Source organism: Stigmatopora nigra, chromosome 16 (genome assembly GCF_051989575.1).
Source record: "Stigmatopora nigra isolate UIUO_SnigA chromosome 16, RoL_Snig_1.1, whole genome shotgun sequence".
Taxonomy (NCBI): domain Eukaryota; kingdom Metazoa; phylum Chordata; class Actinopteri; order Syngnathiformes; family Syngnathidae; genus Stigmatopora; species Stigmatopora nigra.
The window spans coordinates 6,786,743-6,811,180 of NC_135523.1; the positions used below are offsets into that span (position 1 = coordinate 6,786,743).

The 24,438-nt window shown below is 36.8% G+C and overlaps 1 protein-coding gene across 1 annotated transcript in view; it reads right to left on the reverse strand.

Annotated features, from left to right (window-relative positions):
- Nucleotides 1-24,438, reverse strand: part of col11a1a (collagen, type XI, alpha 1a) — a 48,194-nt gene that overhangs the window by 15,883 nt on the left and 7,873 nt on the right. The window contains exons 4-36 of the mRNA XM_077736118.1: nucleotides 24,126-24,288; nucleotides 17,671-17,796; nucleotides 15,982-16,077; nucleotides 14,200-14,298; nucleotides 12,722-13,012; nucleotides 11,861-11,926; nucleotides 11,661-11,702; nucleotides 11,467-11,529; nucleotides 10,132-10,206; nucleotides 9,927-10,010; nucleotides 9,284-9,340; nucleotides 8,542-8,595; nucleotides 8,396-8,449; nucleotides 7,957-8,010; nucleotides 7,579-7,632; nucleotides 7,004-7,057; nucleotides 6,736-6,780; nucleotides 6,586-6,639; nucleotides 6,453-6,497; nucleotides 5,787-5,840; nucleotides 5,025-5,069; nucleotides 4,846-4,899; nucleotides 3,704-3,748; nucleotides 3,285-3,338; nucleotides 3,125-3,169; nucleotides 2,096-2,149; nucleotides 1,913-2,020; nucleotides 1,779-1,832; nucleotides 1,015-1,068; nucleotides 845-889; nucleotides 685-738; nucleotides 510-554; nucleotides 20-73 (exon numbers count right to left, since the gene is read on the reverse strand). Coding sequence (XP_077592244.1) covers nucleotides 20-73; nucleotides 510-554; nucleotides 685-738; nucleotides 845-889; nucleotides 1,015-1,068; nucleotides 1,779-1,832; nucleotides 1,913-2,020; nucleotides 2,096-2,149; nucleotides 3,125-3,169; nucleotides 3,285-3,338; nucleotides 3,704-3,748; nucleotides 4,846-4,899; nucleotides 5,025-5,069; nucleotides 5,787-5,840; nucleotides 6,453-6,497; nucleotides 6,586-6,639; nucleotides 6,736-6,780; nucleotides 7,004-7,057; nucleotides 7,579-7,632; nucleotides 7,957-8,010; nucleotides 8,396-8,449; nucleotides 8,542-8,595; nucleotides 9,284-9,340; nucleotides 9,927-10,010; nucleotides 10,132-10,206; nucleotides 11,467-11,529; nucleotides 11,661-11,702; nucleotides 11,861-11,926; nucleotides 12,722-13,012; nucleotides 14,200-14,298; nucleotides 15,982-16,077; nucleotides 17,671-17,796; nucleotides 24,126-24,288 — 2,341 coding nt within the window. The remainder of the gene's footprint in view (nucleotides 1-19; nucleotides 74-509; nucleotides 555-684; nucleotides 739-844; nucleotides 890-1,014; nucleotides 1,069-1,778; nucleotides 1,833-1,912; nucleotides 2,021-2,095; nucleotides 2,150-3,124; nucleotides 3,170-3,284; nucleotides 3,339-3,703; nucleotides 3,749-4,845; nucleotides 4,900-5,024; nucleotides 5,070-5,786; nucleotides 5,841-6,452; nucleotides 6,498-6,585; nucleotides 6,640-6,735; nucleotides 6,781-7,003; nucleotides 7,058-7,578; nucleotides 7,633-7,956; nucleotides 8,011-8,395; nucleotides 8,450-8,541; nucleotides 8,596-9,283; nucleotides 9,341-9,926; nucleotides 10,011-10,131; nucleotides 10,207-11,466; nucleotides 11,530-11,660; nucleotides 11,703-11,860; nucleotides 11,927-12,721; nucleotides 13,013-14,199; nucleotides 14,299-15,981; nucleotides 16,078-17,670; nucleotides 17,797-24,125; nucleotides 24,289-24,438) is intronic.

Sequence of the window (24,438 nt, forward strand, 5' to 3'; positions counted from 1 at the left end):
GTGTGTTCAAGCTACTTACAGGAGGGCCCTTTGGTCCAGGGAAGCCCAAAGGCCCCTGAGGTCCTTGTGGTCCCTATTGGAAATATATAGTTAGTATAGTTATAGTTAGACCGATGACAAAGATCTGCACATGATTTTATAGGTCTTGCTTATGCCTTAAAACATATATAAATACATCAGTATGCAAAAAAGTACAAATAAATATAGGTCTTTGCTCAAATCAGATTCAGTCATTTTTCAAACCACTTATCCTCCCTCACAAGGGTTGCGGGGGGTGCTGGTGCCCATCCCACCCAATTATGGTCAGCAGGGCACGAGCTGATGGACGACCATTCATGCTCATAATCATACCTGGGTCATATTTAGAGTGTTCAACGTGTTTGTTTTGGGCATGTGGCGCTAACCAATAGTTGACTAGTTAAACAGAAATTTAAAATGAACCAAAAATACTGCCGAATTGCGCCTTTGTTTAGCAGATGTTTTATTAAACTCATACTTCATGAACTTACTCTCTCACCAGGTGGGCCAGGAGGACCATCATTGCCGGATGTACCCTACATAGTGATACAAAAGTTATAAATGATCATTGTTCCAAAAATGTCATTTGTCATAATAAAACAAAGCCCATTCAAAGCAATATTTTAAAACTTCCATTTATGTGAGGAATAGTACTGAATCATATACCTTGGGTCCTGGCTTTCCTGTGGGGCCTCTGGCTCCTCGAGCACCACGGGGACCCTGGAAAAAGACAGTATATAGTCGTTAGAAATACAAAATGGGTACTTAGAAGAAACACAAGTAGAAATTGAATGAGTAAAATGATTGGTTGTAGATTGTCACCTACCGTTGGACCCCGTTGTCCTCTTGGACCTGCTTTACCTGCAACACCCTATGAGAGAGACCCAGCGATTTAAAAAAACAACAACACTCATAACAACCATGTAGAATAAAGATCAATATGCTGTGTTAGATATGATCTGTTTATGACAGATTGATGCACAGTGTGTTTCTTACCCTGGCACCTTTCTCCCCATTGGCTCCTGGGAATCCAGGGAAGCCACTGGAGCCCTATTATAAAAAAGAAGGAAAAGGACTTCAAATTGAGATTCGTAACCATTTCGCCGTGGTCGAAATACGGGCGTTTCAGCACCATTTAGTGAGGCGATAATTGAATTGTTCTATATTTCTCCCTATGTCTTTTACAGACAGCGAGTTTGCCGGTTATGGCTGAACACTATATATTACTTCTAGCCTTCACATTTTTTTAATAGTAGTTGCATGGGGAAACTGCTCCACTAAAAATAATGATAGTTATGTGATGTCCATTTAAATTTATTAAACACAAGGCTGTTTTTGTTTAGTTTGTTATGAGTGTGCAAAAATATTCAAGGGCCATTATGCTATTACACTAATAGGATGAGGACTACATGAACATATGAGTAACATATGCACAAATGAAGGGGCATGTATAAAATAAAAAGAAAAAACAAATATGCTTACACCAAGTGGGTGATTCAGAAATATCTTACCATAGTGTGATGTCCACATCAAGTTAGATTGGAAACAATAAGTACAAATATGTTGAGTCACACGATCGTTGATCATTTTAAATTATTATTTTCTTGAATTCTCACACCATCGTTACCCATATTGTGCATATGTGATTTGTTGACATGGATTTTATTTGAGTGCATTGCTATACAAAATGCACAGCAATATCAACATTTGATAGTAGCCTTGTAGGCTAAAATGAGTATTATATTTGAACAGTAAATTACCTTAGGTCCTTGCCTTCCTGGATATCCTGGCAATCCTGGAACTCCCAATTTACCCTAAATAATATTAAACCATCATTATGCCAAGCTGCACAAGCACTCAAAATAACTTATCCAAATGAACTAAACCAATTAACCTTTTCTCCAGCTGGACCTAGGGGACCTGACTCTCCACTCGGGCCAGATCTTCCCTTCGGACCCTCTGGACCATCTTCACCCCGGGACCCCAGCAAGCCAACTTCACCCTGAGTCATATTAGATCAAATAATCAATATACTGCAATTCTATGGATTTAATCAGATAGCTAATCAAATTCTTACCCGATCTCCTTTGATTCCCATGTCCCCTTTGAAACCTGGAAAACCATCTTCACCCTAAAACAGAATAAGAACAAACTACAGCATATTTCTAGAATTGCTCCTTGTTTCTTTGCTTCTTCTTATATACAGTCACTCTCCTAATGACACTTATCATTCTTGTTAACAATGTCATGGACCCTTACAATGTGTTCTTTTGAATATTAAGTAAGGTTGAGTTTGACCTTGAATCCTAGATACAGCAGTAGGTTGAAAGTTCGGTTGCTGGTCTATTTGATTCTTTGAGCTACCTGTCATTTTTCGTTTTATTTGATAGATAATCCAACACTTCACTTCATATATCATTCTCTCATACAAAATAAAATACAACAAAAATTCTGTATTAATGACAAAGCCCTCTTTCATAAGGCTCAGGCTTTTCACGTTTATTGATTCACTAAGAAACATACGTGCGTACCTGTCACTGGAGTAACAACATCACCCACTCACCCATGTGATGTAGTTTATACAATCCACTCTAGTATCGATCTCAAGTGGCCATCAATGACACTTCAAAGGGGAATTTGTTTTAAATTCTGTGCAGTGGCACGCACACAAACATTTCAAACAGCTCAAGATGAAGTGAATTGTTCTTTAAAAGTGAGGCGCCATGAGCAGGATAGATTCACATTCACACAGTCATGGTCCCCACCGATGGAGGAGGCCATTGTGTGACCTCTGCAAGGCATTCACTCAAAGGATTCAACGGACGTGAGCCGGGCAAATAGAAGCCCAAGTGACGGAAATTGAATCTTTAATGCGTTAATTGGCATGTTTTCCTATTTTTTTAAATTTTAAATAATATAAAAATGACCAAAACCCCTAATGAAACACTACTGTAGTGGGGCATGTAGTTGGCCATGTCTGTTTAAATAAATATTTGACTATTGTGCAAGCAATGCAATATAATGCAACTCTTCTAGATTATTTAATTGCAATTATATAGTATATTAACTGCATTAACTTTGGTTAATGTTAATATTGCATTCTTACCTTTTCGCCCTTTGAGCCTTTCAATCCCCTCACACCATCAGCCCCCTGTGAAGCAGAAAACATGTTGATTGTTATATAAAATTAAGTTGTACTAGGTTTCATACAGCACAATACCCATTGGCTGTAATTACTGTCCAATAAAACAACTGAGAGATCTTACCTTGACACCACGAGGTCCAGGATATCCAATTGGACCCTGGGGACCCAGTGGACCCTTGAAAGAATAACATTGCGTCAAAGTGTTGCATTTCAGTATTTATATTGTAATATCCATGATAAAGTATAGGTACTGAAGTTGGGTGAGTTTTGGATTTAATATCCAGAATTAGAGCAATACAATATTACTGAATCTTCAAATAGCAACTTGACGATATGAAAGACAATTATTTTCTTCTTGTAATTGAACCTAATTTACAATTTTAAGCAGCACAGATAACAAACGAAGCAATTATTGTGTGTATATTTACATGTAAAAATATACTAAGCATTGTTTTGTGCAACATAATTATCCATTTTCTGTTAAATAACTGAAATTTATCTTGGTAAAAAGGCAAGCACTTAATTTCTGAAGACACTTACTTGGGCTCCTTTCTCTCCGGCTGGACCCTCCTTGCCGGGGTGACCCTGAAAATCATAATCAGATTTAACAACCCATACTTAAGTTTAAATATTCCCAAAAACTCAGGGCAATGATACTTTTTTCATGATCGGTATACACATTTTGTCACATCTTGATCCAACTCTGTCACTATTGCTTTTGAAAATAACAGATTTACATGTCCATGTAGCTGTAATTTGGTTTGGTGTGGTCTATATGCTGTTCTGCTGTACTCCCAGTTGTGTCATTTTATTCAAAAAATATACAAAAATAAAAAATGTTAAGCTTCAGTGTTTGTCTTCAGGCAGTACGAACAGAAAAAGTGGTTAATAAAGTCATTACTTTCACTCTTTACCAATTAGGAATGAAGGCTGGCTGCACACAGTTGTGAGATGTGTACGAGGTAAACATTGCATGCCAGACCAGACAAGTTTATGATTATTTAATTCCGCTTATCTATACCTGTGTACATCAGTACTTACGTACTATGTGCTAACAATGTCTGTTAAAATTGTATCCTGACAAGTCCATAAACATCAGAATATATGTAACAGTATGCAATAAAACTATGATAAATGATTCATCCCCACATTGATTTCTTTGTTGCTTTGTTCTGATTAACAGGAGGCACATTGCTTGAAATATCTGCTATTTTATTTTGCTTCACAGCCAAAACCTAATGAACCTGAAGACTTTTCTGGCTTTCTGACACCTCCTGCCTGACAGTTGGTAAATTACCTCCAGCATAAGGGAACATGGGTATAACTGACATACCAGTCGTGTCATTTTTGGTGTTCAAACATTATTTTTCTCCTATCACAGAAGTTTTAGATTATTTCAGCAACAATCTTTCACATCAATGCAATTTATACTCTGACTTGTTTGTTCCTTTATGTCAGTTATCAATTCCAAGTAAGTCCACTCAAACACCGGACAACAGAAATATTATGGATGTATAGCCAAAAAACATACTAAATGGAAGACTAAAATTGCATGTTTTCAATGTTAAATTGTCCAAATAAATATGTATTATGCAGGTGCTGAAAAATACTAGTACATGTTTTATGTATTTGTGTAATAATGATACTCTTAATGCATGTGTATGGAAAATAAGAGCACGTACAGGAGGTCCGTCGGCACCAGGTAGTCCAGGTAAGCCTGATCTTCCATGAGGTCCCTGCATATCAGAAAAAACACATATTGACTTTTTTTGAATAACACTAAAATGTATGGCACACAAAGAGAATTCAAAAATAAGATTTCTTTTCTAAATTATGCAAAAGTAAAAGGGTAAGCACATACTTTTTCACCAGGTGGTCCGATAGGGCCTTGAGGACCAGGAAGACCCTATGAACATGACCATAAGAGTGAAACATGGTTTCTCAAAATTAAATGGGTTATAGTGTTGTGCTACTGAAAGAATGTTAACCTTACTTATGTGTGTGTGTTTTAATTGGAAGTTATCAGGGGAACCATTAACATTAAACATTCATGTGGGGCTGCTTAATTAAAATGTGTTCAGGCATTCATGTGCAAAAAGGTTGTTTTTCTTTTATAATGAAGCATGTATGCACATTATTTGAGATACCCAAGGTTGCTCTAAAAGGGTAATTCCACTAACATGAAAGAATGAATCAATAAGCATTAAATGGATTAACAACAAACAACACAAAAATACTGGAAAAGGAGGCTACAAAAACAGTCTGTTTTTACTTATTGTATATTCAAATTAGTCTTTAAAAGTTAATTTCAATGTTATGGATGATTTTATGTACATTCATACAAATGTACACACACACACACACACACACACACACACACACACACACACACACGCACACACACACACACACACACACACACACACACACACACACACACACACACACACACACACACACACACACACACACACACACACACACACACACGCACACACACACACACACACACACACACACACACACACACACACACACACACACACACACACACACACACACACACACACTTTTCTTTGTTTTGACATGAGTTTGCAAGACACAGTATGATTAATGAGTTTACCTGAGTGCCTGAAATTCCCTGTTGGCCTGGTGGTCCAGGCTCTCCTTGTGGTCCCTAGATAAAATAAGGAAAAGCAGTCAAATCAAAAAAATCATCTCACAGTAAATTAGAAAATTGAATTATCACTTGGATTGTATACATGCTAACATAAACAGCAACAAATTGTCATCTAAAACTTTATCAAGCTACACTAGAAGATTCAAAGCAATTAAACATAATATATTTGAAAACATCACAGATATGAATGACTTTTCATTTAACCTAATGAGATGTCCTAACTACTGACAATGATTCCATAGTTAACAGTATTAACTCAAAATTAAAAATCATAATTCATGATTATAGTCTAAATTTCCACTTTCAAGAGATTTGCTTCCTGAAAACATGTCTTATTAATGATTTAAAAATGAATTTTAGAGCTTTTAAATGAACTTTTTGTTCCATAGCCATCCTTTACATCTTTACTGATGGCAAGTGTCATAACAAATATAGTATAAGATCATTATCACATGGCAAAAAGTGTTAACTCCTGACCTAACAGCTGTGAATCCCAAAAGAATGTTAACAGCCAAATGTAGACATTGCAGAGTTAAATAAACTGTTAAATATAACATAAGACATTTGAAATATCTTTAAATAACAGTACAAATTTCTGTTTTTATGTACCATGTTTCCTTTTGGACCATGAGGCCCATCAACTCCAGCAACACCCTGTGAATGACAAATAAGGGAAAAAATGGTTAAATACAGACTTTACATGAGGTGAGAAGATGATTATTATAAGGCTAATGATGCATACAGGTGAGCCAGGTGGTCCAGGGGAACCGCGGGGTCCTAGCAGACCTCTTGGACCCTAAGAGAAAATGAGAGGAATTCATCGACTTCAAGTAGAAAAACAAAAAAGGTATTATGTATAAAAGGTAATAAAAAATGAATTGAAAAATCATACACTCTCGCCAGCCAACCCTCTGGGCCCGATCTCTCCATCCTCGCCCTGTTGGGATAAGTAGACCACTTAGTCATTTCTTGAACTTAAGCTATGATAAAAAAGGAAAAATCTATTTCTGTATTCATAGAATAAAATGTTGGTTAACTTGGTTGAATGTCATTAAAGCTACAGTTTGATTCAACTCCATATATCACTAAATGACTTAAGTTTAGCATTTTTGTTGTTGTTCCTTTCTTTTGATGCATGAAATTAAAATAGAAGCACTTACTCTCTGCCCATCCTCTCCAGGAGAACCTGGGGGTCCAATTGGTCCAAGCTCACCCTGATAAACAAAGCAAGATTAAGATAGTAACTGTTATTCTTTTATCCCCTTAATTGTACCTTCCTTATTTAAGAGGGGAAACACGTCAGCGCTCTAGCAAGGTCAACACATTTTTCAACAATTCTTATATACTAACTGCAATGCATTGTTTTAAAAATCTAATAAGTCATCTAGAATCTAAAATGAAATTAGGAATGTTTATGAGAGGATCGGATTTCTATGCTTTCAAACATTTGCAAATTGAAAATGAATTAAAAAGAACACAATATTTCACCCTCAACTAATTTACGAAGGGTCATTTATCAATATTTTGCATAGATGATAAAAACATTGTCTAATATAACACAATAAGGATCAATCAGCAGACACTGGAAGAAACATATTATTTTCCATATATTTAGTTGTTCAAATTCAAAGTGAGTCTACAATATCTAGTTCATAAAAAAACAATACTACAAAAGAGATCACTTTTAGGGAGAAATGACAAAAAACATCAGTCAATTTCATTCAACTGTACTCACCCTGTTTCCTTTTTCACCAGGTAGTCCAGGGAGTCCATCAAAGCCTCGATCCCCCTGATATGAACATATTAATATTAAATTAGAGTAACATGAGTCTTTTGTAAATTCTGTAACTATCTTTTGGGCAATGAGGCACACTGGACTATAAACCACACCCTTATGATTATACAAGAAAAAATGTATGTTATTACAGTGTATATAACCCGCACTGTACTATAAACTGCAGGTCTCCACACGTTTTATCAGATATTAACACAAAAGGTCATTCATTACCTTGTAAACATTAGTGCATCACATTGGACTATAATGCAAGAAAAAAACGCTTATAGTCCAAATATTTAAGAGAACCAAATTGTGATTGCTAAGGGTTTTTGGCACCTTGCTTCCTGGTTCTCCGGGCATCCCACGTGCACCATCAGCTCCTGAACGACCCTAGAATGTCATTAATGGTACAAAAAAAGTCACTAAAAGACACTCCCAGTCATCTTATTAATAAAGGTTTTATAAATAATTTTCCCAAATCAGTTTTATGTTTCTTATGACCCAATTACTAGGTCAACATGGTTGATAGGTGACACAATTTAGGCCTGAATGTTCCATATTCACTTTCTGACTCATTTTGACATTTTCAGACAGATTAAACAGTCCGTCTATTGATCCGAGGATTCCAAACTGCATAGACTTTTAATCACCTATCAAACGATTATTTGCTGGGTTGTAAATAATCCTCTCAGTGCTTAAGCAGTAGGCACAAATGACTGTACACAACATAAATAACATGCGATGAGCGTTAACTGGTGTCAATGAGTTCACTCACTCGCTTGCCAGCTTTTCCTGGTTGTCCTGGTGGCCCTTGGACACCCCGGGGGCCCTAAAGACACATAGGAAGAACTCTCAGTGACCAAAATTGATTTTGGATGTGGCTGGTTAATTATTATTATTATTTTTCCACATGGTTTTCACCTGAGGACCATGATCTCCACTTTCTCCTTTTAGCCCAGTAGAACCAGGTATGCCCTTGAAAGAAGATATGACATGTCAAAAAGTTGTCTATAAAAATGATCTAGAGCACATTTATCCAACAAAGACAGTTTGTTAAAATGTAACCACTAGAGGGAAGTGTTTAACTACATTAAATACCTCTGTGTGGGCCTCAATGAGATTGTCCCATGCAGTTAACTATGAAATAAGGTACTTTTAAATGACTAAGCAGCCATTCAAAGCTACTTTGCTTAACTGAACTGTGGATGCAAGTGGCTGTTGATTTCTTATTCCACTCTAATTATGTACAAAAATTAGTATACAAAAGCCTTACAAGTAATAAGCTCAGGCAACAATAGGTTGCACACTTAGGTTGAAGTATTTCAAGCTAAATCCACACACAATGCTGCAATATTTTAGGGTGTTTGATTTGAAATGATCACATTGGGACAGAAACAAGCAAAAGCCCTGATTTTAGGGTTAGGAGGACCAGTTGGTGTGCTTTTTGCAGCAGATGAGTGAATCGTGTATCAACAAGCCCGACAGGGAGGTGGTGGAAAGTGGGTGTTGGACAGAAGTACATTTAAGCAGCTGGTAGCCCCTAACTGGTAAAAAGCAGGCAGTGTGCATGGTATCACTAAGCCAAAATATGATGACACAATATATTCTAAACAAATTTAATTTATCATCAAAGATTTAAAAGTTCAAAATAAAAGTTACTCACCACTGGCCCTGATCTTCCTGTCAAACCCATTGGCCCTGGGGGTCCCCTCATTGCGAGCTGTGAGGTAGATAAAAAAATGGATGGCATTATAGATGTTGTCTAGAAATTAAAGTAATCACTCTATGTTGCTTCTATAAAAGCACATTAGCAATTACTACATATTTGCTCAATGAAAAAAAATACATCTATACTATAGCATCTTTAAATACATTTGTAACAATTCAAAATAATGTTTTTATCATGTTATTTATTAAAACCATTTGCAATGTCCTATTAATCTAAATAGAAATAAGGGGTAATGGGTGGTAGTTGTGAGATTTAATTCTATGGATGTTTGCTGTTTTCTTCAACATCCTAATAACAAGATGCAATATTCAATGCATTTTTAACATCAAATATTAATTTCAGTACTGCAATATCTATACTTGGATACACCTTTTTTTGCATTTCATCTTTTTTGTGCTATGCTACAGACTTTTACACTTAAAATCTAAAGACTAATTCTCCATCCACATACAAGGATACACCTGTCATTATTTAACAGGCAACTATCTGGTCATCTGCTCTTTAGCCAACTTGGCATATTTGTTTTTATTTTTTTAAGTGAAGTAGTTTTTGTGTTGGGGATCTCCTGTCCACTTACTCTGGCCTGGGAAAGGATGGCTTGAGCTTGGGCTTCTTGGGCTGACACCACTGGACCTTTCTCGCCATCACCACCAAAGCGGAACTGTTGCACACCAATTTACAAACAAAAAAATAAAAACATAAAAAGTGTTAGTAATTGTTCCTCATTATTTAATAGGACAGAAACACCTTTGGCTTTAGGATTTAATATTTTTAAACCGTACCGGGAGCATCAGCATGGTACCAGGGGGCCCTGGCAATCCATCAGCACCAGGCAAACCAGCACGACCAGGAGGACCCTAAATAGGATCACATTTAAATAATAATCAATAATTACTCAATGAAATCATTGTTATACATTCTCACCAAATGCATGCTTAATGTAAATAATTACATTGAACAATAAAGAACTTCAGGAAACCATTATTCAATAGGTCAATGTTTGGAGTTTTCTTTTACTTCTTGGTTAGATTTATCACTAAATGCAACCCAATCTAAGATTAAATAAGACATTTAAGAGAGATTATTATCATTTTGTGCAAAATCCCATAGAAATACAGGAATAACCGGGAATAGCTGTTAAACTCTCTGCATATTGATGACCCCAAATATTAAAATGGATAAGGCTTAATGAATGAATCAATTGCACTTGTCCATATGGATAGAGAAGTTAGTTGGTTCTCTCCCTCCTTGCTCACAACAAGCTCTGTCCATCTCCAAGCATGTCAAAAACAAACATCCAATATAAGATGGAGTGTCTCAGAGTTTTTTCGTCGCCTGGCTGAGCCCAGAAAGCACACCATTTAGAATGCATAACTCAAGACCAGAGCACAACATATTCATGTTGACTTAACTTGTTAGAAAAAACAACAGTTCCAGGTCTTATTAGGTCCAGTTCAAAGTCGAAAACGAATATACTGACAACTCTAAATAATGTTGGGTGCGTTAACACAATAAAAATTGCTCAAACTGCGTTAATGTACATGGAGGTTTCTGTCATACTCTGCGTGGTAAACAAAGACATCACAGTACAACAACTTAATTAGACAGGACAAAGACATTTTTCAAATATTGTGCAAATATAGCAGTTTTGACCCCCGCTGCACCTAACCGATTAAGTGATTAGTATGCACACGCACTGAAATCCTGGGCTGGATGTAATTAACTTTAGCAGCTGCTGAGATCATAATTAAGCTAAAACAACATGCAAATAAGACATGCATTTGCCACTTTATGTCAATCATACACAACTGCTGAAAACACAATCATCAATTATAGATTTCCGGTGTCCATATTTTAAGTGCACTGTTTTGTGGATATTTTTATTTTAATATGAAACAATAATAACTCCATAGTGCTTATTTTTCCCATTCTAATTGAGTATAATTACAAAATAATTGCTTACCTAAGTTGTAATCATCATCATTACCTTGTGTTTTCTGCTGATATCCAAAATACATATTTTGAAAAAATATGATGGTGTATTTAATCTAATTTAGTGATTAAGCAAGAGAAGAAAATCCTTAAATGACAATAATAACTCACTAAAAATAACTCACTCTGTCACCAGAATCTCCAGCACCACCAGGGGGTCCTTGTAGGCCTGAGGGACCAGGAAGACCCTTTAAATATACAACAACAGTAAGTTAACAGACTAAAACCATTATGTGATGATCAATTGAGGTGATAATTGTGGGGTAAAAATAGAAAAAAACACATATAAAGTGTTTTTTTCCCCCTAATGTATACTCACAGCTGGGCCAGGAGGTCCTGGTGGTCCTTCAATCAGCATCCCCTTAAAAAGACAAATATAGTTTCACCCTACCACGAACTGGCCGTAGGAAAACATTGAGCCTAAATATCTAATCCAATTTATAGCATTTTACACTACTCAGAAAGTGTAAGAAATGACTTGTCATTTGAATCCCTGACCACCAGGTTTTAGGGTCTTACAGGTTCAATCACAGCTGGCTCGCCCTTCTCCCCTTTTTGGCCAAAAGATCCTCCAGCTCCAGCGACCTGTGATAACAAGAACAACATGAAGGGACATAGTTTGCTCAGTCCATCATGACGGTGCGGATTCATGGTGTCATGTATATGTGTGAGCCAGAGGCAGAAATTAAGACCAACACATTGAACACAATGGAGTGAAATGATTGAACAGGCAAATATTAGTGATCTGGAGAGAGACTGGAGGTCAAACTGAATGTGTTGGAAGTGGAGCAATGCAGTCTCTTTAATGGTACCGTGCAGAATGACTAATGGTGAAGTAGTACAACTAAAGAGAACAAATTACTGGTCTTGACATGCAAACCCAAAAGAAAGGAAGAAATGTGATATGCATTCACATTATTTACATTATACAATAACTTGTAATGATGAATACTATATTTGAGTGGTGGATGGGTTTGGAGTAAAATAACCAGACATTTGAATAATCAAGAAAGAACATTGGAGAGTGGTTAGTGGCTGGTGACCTACTTATTACTACCTAAGTGAGTACGTTGCAGAGAGTCTGCTTAGGTATGAAAATATGTCAAAACAAACAAGGTCATTTGGAATGCAATGATCACGAAGTTGTGGAGTGTTTCATAATCTATGAAGTGAAGCATTCTGTCATTGCAAACCCAAACAATGAGTTCTTCTGAAAGGTCAACCATATCACCAACAAACCATCAGCCCGGAAACAACATGCCAACGATTCATTACTCATGCCAACTACAAAAAAAGTTGCACTGGAAGAAAGAACGAGCCCATTACACGAGTATACATGCACACACACCTCAGCTTTCAACCTGGGGTCTGGATACTTACGGCACTCTCAGAAATGTCAGTTTCAGCAGCCACCCCAGGCCCCACTTCTTCCTCTTCATGGGCGGCAGTGGGCTTCGAGGGGACAGGGCCATACTCATCATATGTCCCATAATCATACAACCTGCTGTCAATCTCTCCCAAGTCATACTCCTTTAGGTCATCATATTCCTTCAAGTCATATGCTTCCACACCACTGTCCACATTTCCTGCTGTTTCTGGGACAACGGCAGGCTCCAGCGCAACAGGGGGGGCTTCAGTACCGTAATCACCGATAACATCCTCCTCCACTGCCTTGGGTTGTTACAAAAGCGAAGAAGAAGGGAAGCAATTGCCAGCAGAAGGTTAGTTGTAGCTAGTGCGTACTTTAAAAAAAAAATCTGAATGATATTTTTACAATTACCGTATTTTCACAACTATAAGGCGCACTTAAAAGTCTTAAAGTTTCTCCAAAATAGACAGAGCGCCTTATAATCCAGTGTGCTTTATATATGGAAAAAAAGTGTAATTCATTGAGGGTGCGCCTTATAATGTGGTGTGCCTTATAGTCATGAAATTATGTATGTTGGGAACAAAAAATGGTAACACCTTCAGTACTCCCCCAAATTTTGAGGAACATTGTTTTGTATCCTGTACAGGTATCTCAAAAATACCACAGAGGGTGTTATCATTGTAGCATCAAATATAGTTAAAGCAGGTTAATACTTACATTTGTAGCACATTTAATACTATTCCAACCTTATTTTGCTCCCCATCATAAATGATAACGAAACAAAGCAAGGCTGGAAAAAGTGTTTGAGCAGTAATTTTGCAAGCACAGTCTGTCAAGATTGTAGCCAAATTCATTAATGTGGATATTTCTGATAAACGTCTTAAACTTGGCAAAATTATTCCAATTTGTGGATTACATTTTGGCAAGCATCATAAAGAATGTGATTACAAAGGTTTAGCTGGCACTAATCTATGTTGCCAAATGAAACATTTAAAGGCGCCTGTGTAATCACATCTGCTTCATTGAAAGCTGTGGTAGGTAAAGCAAGTAGATAGCTGGCTGTCGGAAGCTTTAGTTGTTGTTGTTTTTTTTGTCTTTTTTTTTGTCCTTCTGAAGAGAACAATTAAAACCAAGCTTCTTCTATGATGGGAAACGGAGCATGTATTGTATTCTGTATCGGTCACAGAACTACCTTATAATTGTCTGGGGAAAAATTGTTTAAATTTTATTGGATTATATCAGCAAGGGAATCCAATGAGACAGCCAAAGTATGATAGTTTCAATAAAGATTTTAACAGTTAGGCAACAGTTAAAATCTTTAGAAAAGCTGTTTTTTGACAGCAACCCATAAGACACACCTACTTAAATGACCAATAGCTGTGTCTTTAGATACTGTACCAGATACTATCCTGGGCAAATCCTCCTGGACAACATTCCTTCTAAACTACATCTAAAATTGAACTTAAATAAGTATGAAGGCAAAATTTACCTCACTGGGTCCAAGCGTGGCAAATGAGGACTGAGTCTGAGAATCATCTACAGTTCCGTAGTCAATGCCTGTATTGTAATCTCCTTCTACATTTTTTATCTGAGTCATGTTGGAAAAAGGAAAGAAGAATAAAGCAAGAGTTAACACAAAGGCTTGAACCTGAGGTTATTTTCTATCGGGGTCCTCCCAAGCTCACTAAAGGGTCTGCTACTTCTATGCAGAAGAGGTTAAGGAGATGGCGGGCTACCATCAAAGATTTTCTCTTTAAAATCTTGATGGGTTTTGTTTCTTTTCTCATCTGGATCGTTTACCCTAAAACTGCCTCGGTGTAGGGCCGGCGCTGTGGCTTGGTAGCCAGGCATCTGTCGCTTCTTCTTAGCGGCAAACTTTTTAGCCAGTGATTTTTTGGCAGCCAAGAACTTTAAGGGCTTGCCCTTAGATTTACTGAGGGACTTTCGGGTCCTCTTCTTTTTCATGGAGACACTACGTTTGGTTCTCTGGAAGATGGGGTGCGGCGACAAAACAAACACCAAGAAAAACATTCAAGAGTGGAAATGATTTGAAGGCACCGTCTGTGAATGATGTTCAACGGAAGTATTTTAGCCCAACAACAGCACATCACGTGCTTGTTTGTTTCTTAAACCAACGCAAAAGCAATTTGGAATTTAATTAGCATGGTGTTTGCTTAAATTTAGATTGTAGAGTGTTAGACAAAATTCACAGAATGTGCCTTTCATTAAAAATGCAGATTCATATTTGGGCCATAGAGTATGTATGACACTGGAAAGATGCACATTTAAATAGTGCAGCTCGTTAAAGATACATCAGCAGAATAAAATGTGTTTTTAAACATTCACAATGGTGGTTTTAAGACATGCTGGAATGCAAAGTAAGATTTAGAATGGGATTGAATCAAAGATGTTTCACACAGAAAATGTTTACATGCACATTAACATCTACCAACAACACGTGAAAATCACAGAGCAATAACTAATAGAAGACACTGTTAATTAAGAATTTGTAGGAATATGATAGATACCAGAAGTTTACCGAATGAACTTATATTCAGTACCAATGATAGTGAAAGCAGTCAAAACAAATGAATGTGAAAACAGGCAGTCAATGAGTTTGCACAATGAGATCCAAAAAGTATGCTTCACAGGTGCTCCTTGACAAAGATAATAATACTCAGCTTTGATTGACACTGTAGTATATTAACTCATCCATATATCAATATTATTGTGCTCTCAAATTGTAGTGGGCTATAATTGCACTATGAAATAAGATTTTTACATGTTCTTACTGTATTAAGTAATAGTGGACTAAGTATAAATATTGTCAATAATGATATAGTGCAATACTAGTATTTATACAACATAATATGATTTATGAATATGGTGGAACAAAGAATTGTATCATAATAATCATTATTTCTCCTTCCAGAATTTACCCATCCTTCAATTCCACTTAATCTGTTTAGGTTTATGTGGCCCAGTAGCCCAACCCAGCTGACTTTGGGCTGATATAGACCCTAACTTTGAATGATAGTCTGTCAGTCTATGTGCATTGAGGGATGCACACAACCAAAATCAGAGGATTAGAGCCTTTGAAATAGCACAAATAGCATACTAATCGAACTCATAATTTGAATATATTAAAGAATTTGAATAGCAATGTGCATGTAAACATATCACTGAGATACAGACAACACAAAAGACACCGTTTGAAGGATTGTGAACAAAGCGGCACAACAGACAAGTTTGCTTGTCTTTTTTCATTTACCTGCGGCTGAGAATACTCATCATCAGTAGGACCGATGTCAGTGGCTCCCTCAGCATAATCATAGAACTGAGAGTATTCTATATCATCAGTAGTGTACTAAAAATGTTGGCAAAAAGAAAGACAACAAGAGAGATAGGGAGGGAATTGTTAAAAAAAGCAATAAGGATGGAGGGTGCAATGATAATGCCTCAAATGCAATCATCACAAGCATGTTAAACAGGTAAAACCAAATTAGTGCATTATTTGTGAGGGGGCAAATTATTATTTTTAGTTTACTGTATGCACTGCAATATATGCAAACATACAATATAGACAGAAGTTGTATAATAATTAATCATCAGAAAAAGGCATTATTGAATAAGGTAGTGGTTTGAATGTGGCGAGCAGATGAGTCAAATGGGGAAATAAGCTCTGCTGGTATTAGCCTCCAAACATGTTAAACAGATGGGATATTTAAGAGCTCATAAACTAGATGAGTACAACTGGCACATTTCAATGTCTCATATACCAACTGCATCTTAAACTTATTATAATGGAAGTTTCTCATTAAAAGCATGGTTCAGGGCATCTAAGGTCACCTAAATCAACGCTGACTTGACAAAAAGCCTGCCAATCCTCCCTTAGGAAACAAAAATATGGAATTGCCTCATTTTTCAATGTCGTCACATTCTAACATTCATCACTGGACCATTTCAGTCATCCCCTAAAATGAGATATGCTTCTCAAAAGCACACCTGCTGATTATCCTAATTACAACATTTAGTAAGTTGTAGCCATTTTGACCTTGCTTGATTTATAGGCAAACAGTAAGTCATAATAGCAATGTGTTAATTGCACTTTCATCAAAAGTACAGTTTTTGGATTAATGTGTGCTGTGTGGCTAAAAATGAAGACAACATATTTAACTGTGCAATCACTACTTTTCAGTCGAGTCACCCATAGAGCTAAAGCTTGCAATTATTATATCTTGTTAATTACTTTTTTTTACAGAGACAAGGCATAATCTGGAGGAAGAAAGAAATATTAAACAGAAAAAAGATCCATAAAACCTATTTTAGAACCAGATACAACCCTACAATATCCATAAACAATGAAGTTGCCATTCGACTAAACCATTAACTACACACTCCCTTGTACGTACAGTTTCTTCTGTCTCCAGACATTGCAGAGATTGGCCTATTGGTGCAAACCTGGAAAAAAACGTTATTATCCTTGTCGACGACAACAGACTGACAATTCACGATATGGCATCATCAATGAATGTAATGTTGATGAAATGTGCATCTAGTCTTATGTGTATCTAATGAATTGAATGGAAATATTTCCAAAATAATCGCCAATTAAAGTGCCTATTTTTCTTTTTGTTTTGAACACTTGTACTTGTGTATTACACTGATTAAAAGTGTAATACGATAATGAAATATTGCAGACATAAAGCTTTAAGTTAAGGTTGCCTGTCTTACGAATCTCAATTAGTATGCATTTAAATATTTAAATGATGGGTTTGAAAAGAAATCACAAACTGAAATGTATAAAGGCTAAAGTGCTCCCCAAATCAGACCAGTAGAAATGTGTAGTGAAATGTTTAAAAGAAGTAAATGCCTTCATTGGAGTACAAAGTACAACAATGAATTAGGGTCCTAAACAAGTACTTTGCAGAATTTCCCCCACCCTCCCTGGTTGGCTGACCTCTTCCTGAGCCTGCTGGGCCTGCAAGGATTCACCATGGGGGATGTCACAGTCTGGGCTGTAATGTTCACAGTAGTCATATGCTGCTTTGGAATCAGCTACAATCAGAAGTTGTTGGATGTCACCCTGCAGAAAACAGTGAAGACACACTCAGGTTAAGTGTTTACTTCGCACATACACCACAGTTAAGACAAGCATACCTGTCAACCTCGAACCATTTGTGATCTTACCAAATTTTGTTTTCGCCCTTACATATATGTATAAATACATGGAAAATCTTACCACTTTACTTTTTCTTAAAGAGTGTATTCTTGACTTGTAAACAGACCAGAAACAGCTGATCAAATGAAAGTAAACATAAACAAGGGAACAGGAAACGGAAATCACATGGTGAAAGTGTTACAAAACGAAATGTTTATCATGATCTTTTTTTTTTAGCCAATCAGAGGCGCCGGTACATATATCACTTGGCAGACATGCGTTTCCGGGAAGAAACAATGGCGGATGGTGAAAAATGGCTAGAAAGTGCCTTAATTTATTTTTTTTTCTCAAAATCACCGTTTAGCGTACCATTTTCATGTGTACAGCGTACCAATATAAAAATGGGCTTTCAGTTGTACCAATTACGGCGAGAACGTACCAGTTGACAGGTATGGACAAGATAAGGCTTCAAGATTAAAAGATAATGAGAGGGTCATATTGTGCATAGACACCCCCATCGTAGGTGGGATGTTATGTGAAATTATATGTGACAACTCTCAGGCCCTTCACACTTATGGGCTCTGGCAGCATAAACAAAAGCCAATTGTGTAATAAAAGATCTCCACGAGAAATGTACACACCTCATTCGAATGGTACAGAGACAGTAGGAAATGATTATTATTAACATTGAAGGAACTTAACACAAAGAACTATCTTAATACATACCAAGAGACACAATTACAGACATTACTATGTGCTCATTTGCAGCAATCTTTTTACGCTCACTATTCTTGAGAGTTTGTGGCTAACAGTCTGTGTTTACGATTTTCACTCGTGTAATGGATTAACTCTTAGTTGTATTAGCTTCATGATGGTGGAGTCAAAAATGTTCCCTTCTAAAATGAAAACATTTTATGTTGGAATCTTAAAATGCAGAAGTATTCAAAGGATTCAATATTTTTCCACTGCCATAGTTTGTCATCTATCTGGTTTATTTTTTATCAGGTCTGAGGTCCGTAAGCTTCAGACTCAAAACCCAAAAAACTCAACTCTATTCTAAGATTGTTTGCATTAAAATGTCTAAAAGAATAGTAGCAGCGATTCCTGACGGGAGTATAAGACCTTCTTTGATTGGCCTACTGTACTAACATTCAATACGTGGCTAGAAACGTACAAAGACACTTTGGTCTCTATCCTTACATGCCTCAGTAATATAAAATAACAGGGCCGAGTTAGGACAAGTCATGGAGCTTTTTCAAATATTGATCTTAAATATGGAGCATATTTGGCATATACAGTATGGTAAAACAACACATGTATCAAACACACATTTGAATGGGTATACAGGAAACATTTTCAAAGTAGTATGTAATGGATTAATGCTGCATGCAAGTAGCCTTCATAAAAAAGAAGGATTTATAGGTGCCTATTCTGTGTAAAGGTCTTATAATGCATTGAAAAATGAGCCAGGGGCACAGAAATACAGTTTTTCCACTCAGTAGGTGACTGAACTTCAGTCTTTCTTGGGATTGGTCTCATAAATCATACATTTCATTTCTGACTACTCCTTATATACAGTTTTGCGCCTACTTAGTAGGACGCCGACCACTTGTTTGGATGAGTGAACAAGTTAACGCCTGTTTTTGCAAGTGCAAACCTCTAGGAAATCAGGCCCTCTGTGTCAAGGGACCAAATAGATGATAGGCAGTCAAACATGATATGAGTGAAGCAGGTTATAACACGTCAAGAGAATGTAAGCACATACTCCCCCCAGCATGAAAATGTGATCTATGGATTCTGAACTTACTATACCTTCATATAAACAGCTATTTGCTAAGACCTGCAGAGCTCCTTGAAAATATCTCTGTCCAACTATCCATCATCATCTTGTAGGGTTTCAATTTTACACTTCAGACCCAACCCAAGTGCTTTATGCCCTGTTTAAAAATATATGATTTCTATACAGCTACAGTTATTAATGTATGACTGGTTGTTTCATGAGGAGCACAAAATCAAAGCAACACACAGGGTTTCAAATCTTCTAGATCATTTTAGGATGTATTCCTTCAGACAGAAAACCAATTTAGACTGAACCAACAAGTAAACGGAAATTTTCTCAACAGAAGTGATCAATTCTGTAACATAATTTTTATGCATCATTCTTATTCAAAGGGTCTACATAAACCACAGAGGTTTAGAAAAAAGGTATCTCAGGAAACTCTTGCCAATTTAAGGTGTGTTTATGCATTTGGGAAAACTGGACAGGAAAAGATAGATCAAGCTTTACCCTGACTCAAGATGACATGTATTACCTCATGTGTCACCCCAAGAGCAACATTGAATGGTTGAACCTTACCTTGAGTCAGTTCTAATTAGTCCACATCTGTGAGCCAACAAGTTGCACACAGACTGCAGTGACATTGAAGTATTTAATTGAAATAAAAAAATATTAATTTTACAAAGACACATGGCATTTCCCGAATCTTAACGATATTTGTAAAAAGGGAGAAAAAAATCAAGATCATTAAGTATACTTGAAAACCAGTTTGCCAGTCTGACCTTTGTTTCCAGGGAAAACTAATATTGTAGCCGTGCCATTTAGCAAAGAGGAATCAATTCCCATAATCAAGAACAGGCAAGTTAAAAGCTACCAACTCAGGAGGAGAAACACCAACAAGAACCAAGAGATAGACAGCCAAGCAGGGGTTTAGAAAAAGCAACTGTGATGCTAAGAGATGTTTTGTTGCAGGTTAACACCTGGGGAGTGTTAGGCCGAGGCTTCAGGTCTGTCTTCTATGGTGTACTGCTGAGATAAAAGCCTTTTGGCAATTTGGCGCAAAGCCAGAACTCCTAAAATAAGCCCTTCCTAGAAGAAAAATAGCAAAGTACTTCACAAAAAGCATCTCACGGGGTGGTCATTAATGACTATAGTACAAGAGTTCAATGAGAAAAGGAATGAAAATGGTTCAGGATTCAAGCTGGTTGAACTGAATCCCAATTGTTATACCTATTAATTTGATATCATGCATAAATATCTAAATAATTTTTCAATATAATCTTGGAAGAATTTATTTTGATAGCTTAGAAACCATGTTATAATTTTGTAATATGTATTTTTGCAGCTAAAACTGGAATTGAAGATTGGTTTGCTGAACTAAAGGAAGGATCAATTTTTTTGCACGAGTTATGATCCCATTCCACGATGGTCGGAAGCAATCAACACCAATCTGTGACCCACGTGAGGATAACTGGCAATGAAACTGAATGAATGATAAATGTATATAACTTTCATCCTTTAAAACGAGCCATATGATTGAATGGAACAATTTTGAAGTGAGCCCAGCAAATCATGAGCCTACAATTATGAGTTTTCTTGTCATTTACCAACCATATTTGCAATCATTATGTTTGTCCTTGAAAAGCAACATGGGCTCAGAAAAACATTATACATTTATTTTGCAATTTTGTTGACCTGGGAGGGCACAGTTCAGATCACTTATCATTTAAACTATTAAATATAACAAAACAACAAACTAGAGATATGATTAAACAGAACACCAGTAAACAGTGTATATAAGTGCCCATCAGTAATTATATATCCATAATTATCTCGCCATCTAACATTATTAGTGTTAGCCAGCGCAGAAAAAATCAAAACAAAACCTTCATCAACATACTGCAGTACCTTTGACATAACTCTGCCTAAATGTCCGCCCAGGGCAACCTTTTTTTTGTCTGACGATCACAAGCTATAATTAGACACCCCCTTACAACAATTAGCCAAGCCTTTAAAAGGTCAACGCATAACCACACACGCGCTCGAACACACCCATAAAACAGTCGGGTCGCAGAACTCATAAAAATATGCACCCATTGTTTGACCAATATGAATTACATATCATCTCACGTTAATAATCAAATGCTATAATCAAGCCACATGGCACAAAAAGACTAGGCTTTTAACTTATTGTAGAACAGTTGGTTTGTTTGCGGTGGGAAAACTACACTACACTATAGACCGGTCGCCAGTCAGTCGTAGGGCCTATTTTAACACCAACTACTCAGCCACTTTTGTAAATGATGTTACAGTATATTTGTGTCAAATAAGGACGACGCGAGTGCTAGTTGGAGGAATGAATTGTCAATTTGGAATATAGCAAAGCATACACAAGTAATTTGTCTATTTGACATTCTTATAGAAGATATCGACACTGTGAAATGGAATAATTTTAGTCATCAACTTCTGCAGCTGAGAGCAAGGATTAGTGCGTTATAACCAAGATACGAAGAAACAGACAGGTACGTATACTAATGTCTTCAGTTGAGCCAAGTAATGTCACCCTTGCATGAATAGATGGTCTCATTGCTATGGTACGGTGGGAGGTCTCAAGGTGGGGAGAGAGGAGCCGGAGAGAGGAGGTACCTATACTCAGGGAGGGGAGGAGATGAGGAAGTGATGGGGGGAATGAAAGAAGTCCATTCATTTGAAGCAGATTCCTCTGCAAAGGTGGTCACCTCAAACTTGGGCCAAATATGGTATGAATAGAAAAGCCTATGCAAAATACAGGTCAGTGTGCAGAAAAATGTTTGCGTAAATCAATTTCTATATTTAAATATTATTTTATGTACAGTACAAATTAAAGATGTCTTCAACAAGGTACAAAGAGTGGTTTATGGTGTTAGGAATTAGAATAAATCCAAATAATGTAGTGTGACCTTCATCTAAAGAGGTTGCAATATTAACATGTAAATGGCATTATCATTTACATCATTGTTATTGTTTAATTTTGTACCCGTCCACAAATCACCCAGCACATAGAAAGCAATTAATTAATGGGACTCCAACCTCAATCCTTTGATGAACAGAAATAGTTTGAGCAAGCTGGCTTCACTGTTTATTTTCACATTGTAAGCGTGTGTATGCTTAGGACTTTGGTATTTCCTTCCCCTTTACATCCCAGCATGCAATGGGCCCTGTGGATTTGTACAGGGAGCGGGGACAGAGAACAGACAGGAGACCTGTTCCAAAAACCACACAGCAAAGACACTGTTGGCGAACTTATGGCTCCTATTTTCGGCATGTCTACTTTGTCAGGTTTTGACTGGGCACACTGTTTCATGCTGCCTTCGGGGTCCTCTTATAAAAGTAATCAAAACCGATGGGATATGCAGGTATATTGGTTTATAAAACTGAGGTTTTAACTACAATATTTGTACAAAAGTCCTTTGGAATTTAATTCATGGTATAGGTTGGCAGGGTCATATGTTTTAACTCAGTCTTCTGTAGTGTATTTCTTGGAGCTGTCATTGTATGGAAATATATAGACAGCATATTTTTTGGGTTCCTATGGCAATGACAAGGCATACCAAGATCAGAGCTATTGTCTGAAAAAAAAGTCGTCCTAAATATTGGCTGCTCATAAATAAAACAACCCGCTGTCAAAAGCAAACATAGCCTCTTTGTGACCTTTCGTTCCCACCAGACATAACCAAGGGTGTCATTTTCATGATTTGATTGTTCAACCCTCTATCCTCACATGACCTTAAAAAGATTTCCCAAGACTGCTGCAGCAAAAAAATGTGGGCATTTTCTTGTCATGTTATTCTTCCACAACACAATCTGCACAAAAATTAATGCCAAAAAGTATCATTGTTTGGCCAATAATCGATCCAATTTTCTTCAAGATAACCTGGCAAATGAAGATGTGGGCACTTTAAATTTCTACAGGACACACATTTCTCAAATTAGATGAAAAACATTAAATAACACTGAGTTTTGTGAAGACCCAATGTCTGCATTGCTAAATTATTCCATGGAGCAAAAAAAAGATTAAAAAGTAATCAGAGCATCCATTGAAAAGCAATCTAATATGCAGATTTGCATATGACCTTATTATACAAATACTATAGAAATGAACAGTGATTCTTAATGACAAAATAGTAAACAAAGACTATCATAAAGAAATATACTATGGATAATGCACTCATTATAAAGTCAAATCATTAATAAAAGCCCTGGTTCATATCAACTCTACAGCCATGCATTATTTGGCAGTGCATTATCAGATTTTGTGTAATAATGAAGAGTAAAATACTGGGCGAAGAAAAACAAGAAGTGATTAATCAGGAATTTCAGAATTCCCATCATTTGCAGAATTTAGAGACCAATTGAAGCAACAGTTTATCTACCATATCTAATTGACTACCGAGTTCAAATAAATCTACCAGTAAAAGCTAGGATCGGAGAATTTTACCTGGAAAAACTCCTCATCAAGGATCCTGGTGCCAAATACAGTTATGCCATTGGTGCTGATGGAGGTCTGGTCACTTCTGAGGAGAGGTTTGGTGATCTTCTTCTTGCAGTCCACAATGATGGTGACTGTCTTTTTCTCCACACTAATGGCAACGCGGTGCCATCTGTTCCAAGGCAAAACAACAAGGGATGGTGGATCAGTATGTGCATAACTCAGAGCAAAACATAGACACATGCTTTTATTCAATAGAAAGAAAATCATTCCTTTTGGCAAGGAACCTCTTGGGACACCACGTGCTAACTAGGTTTACACG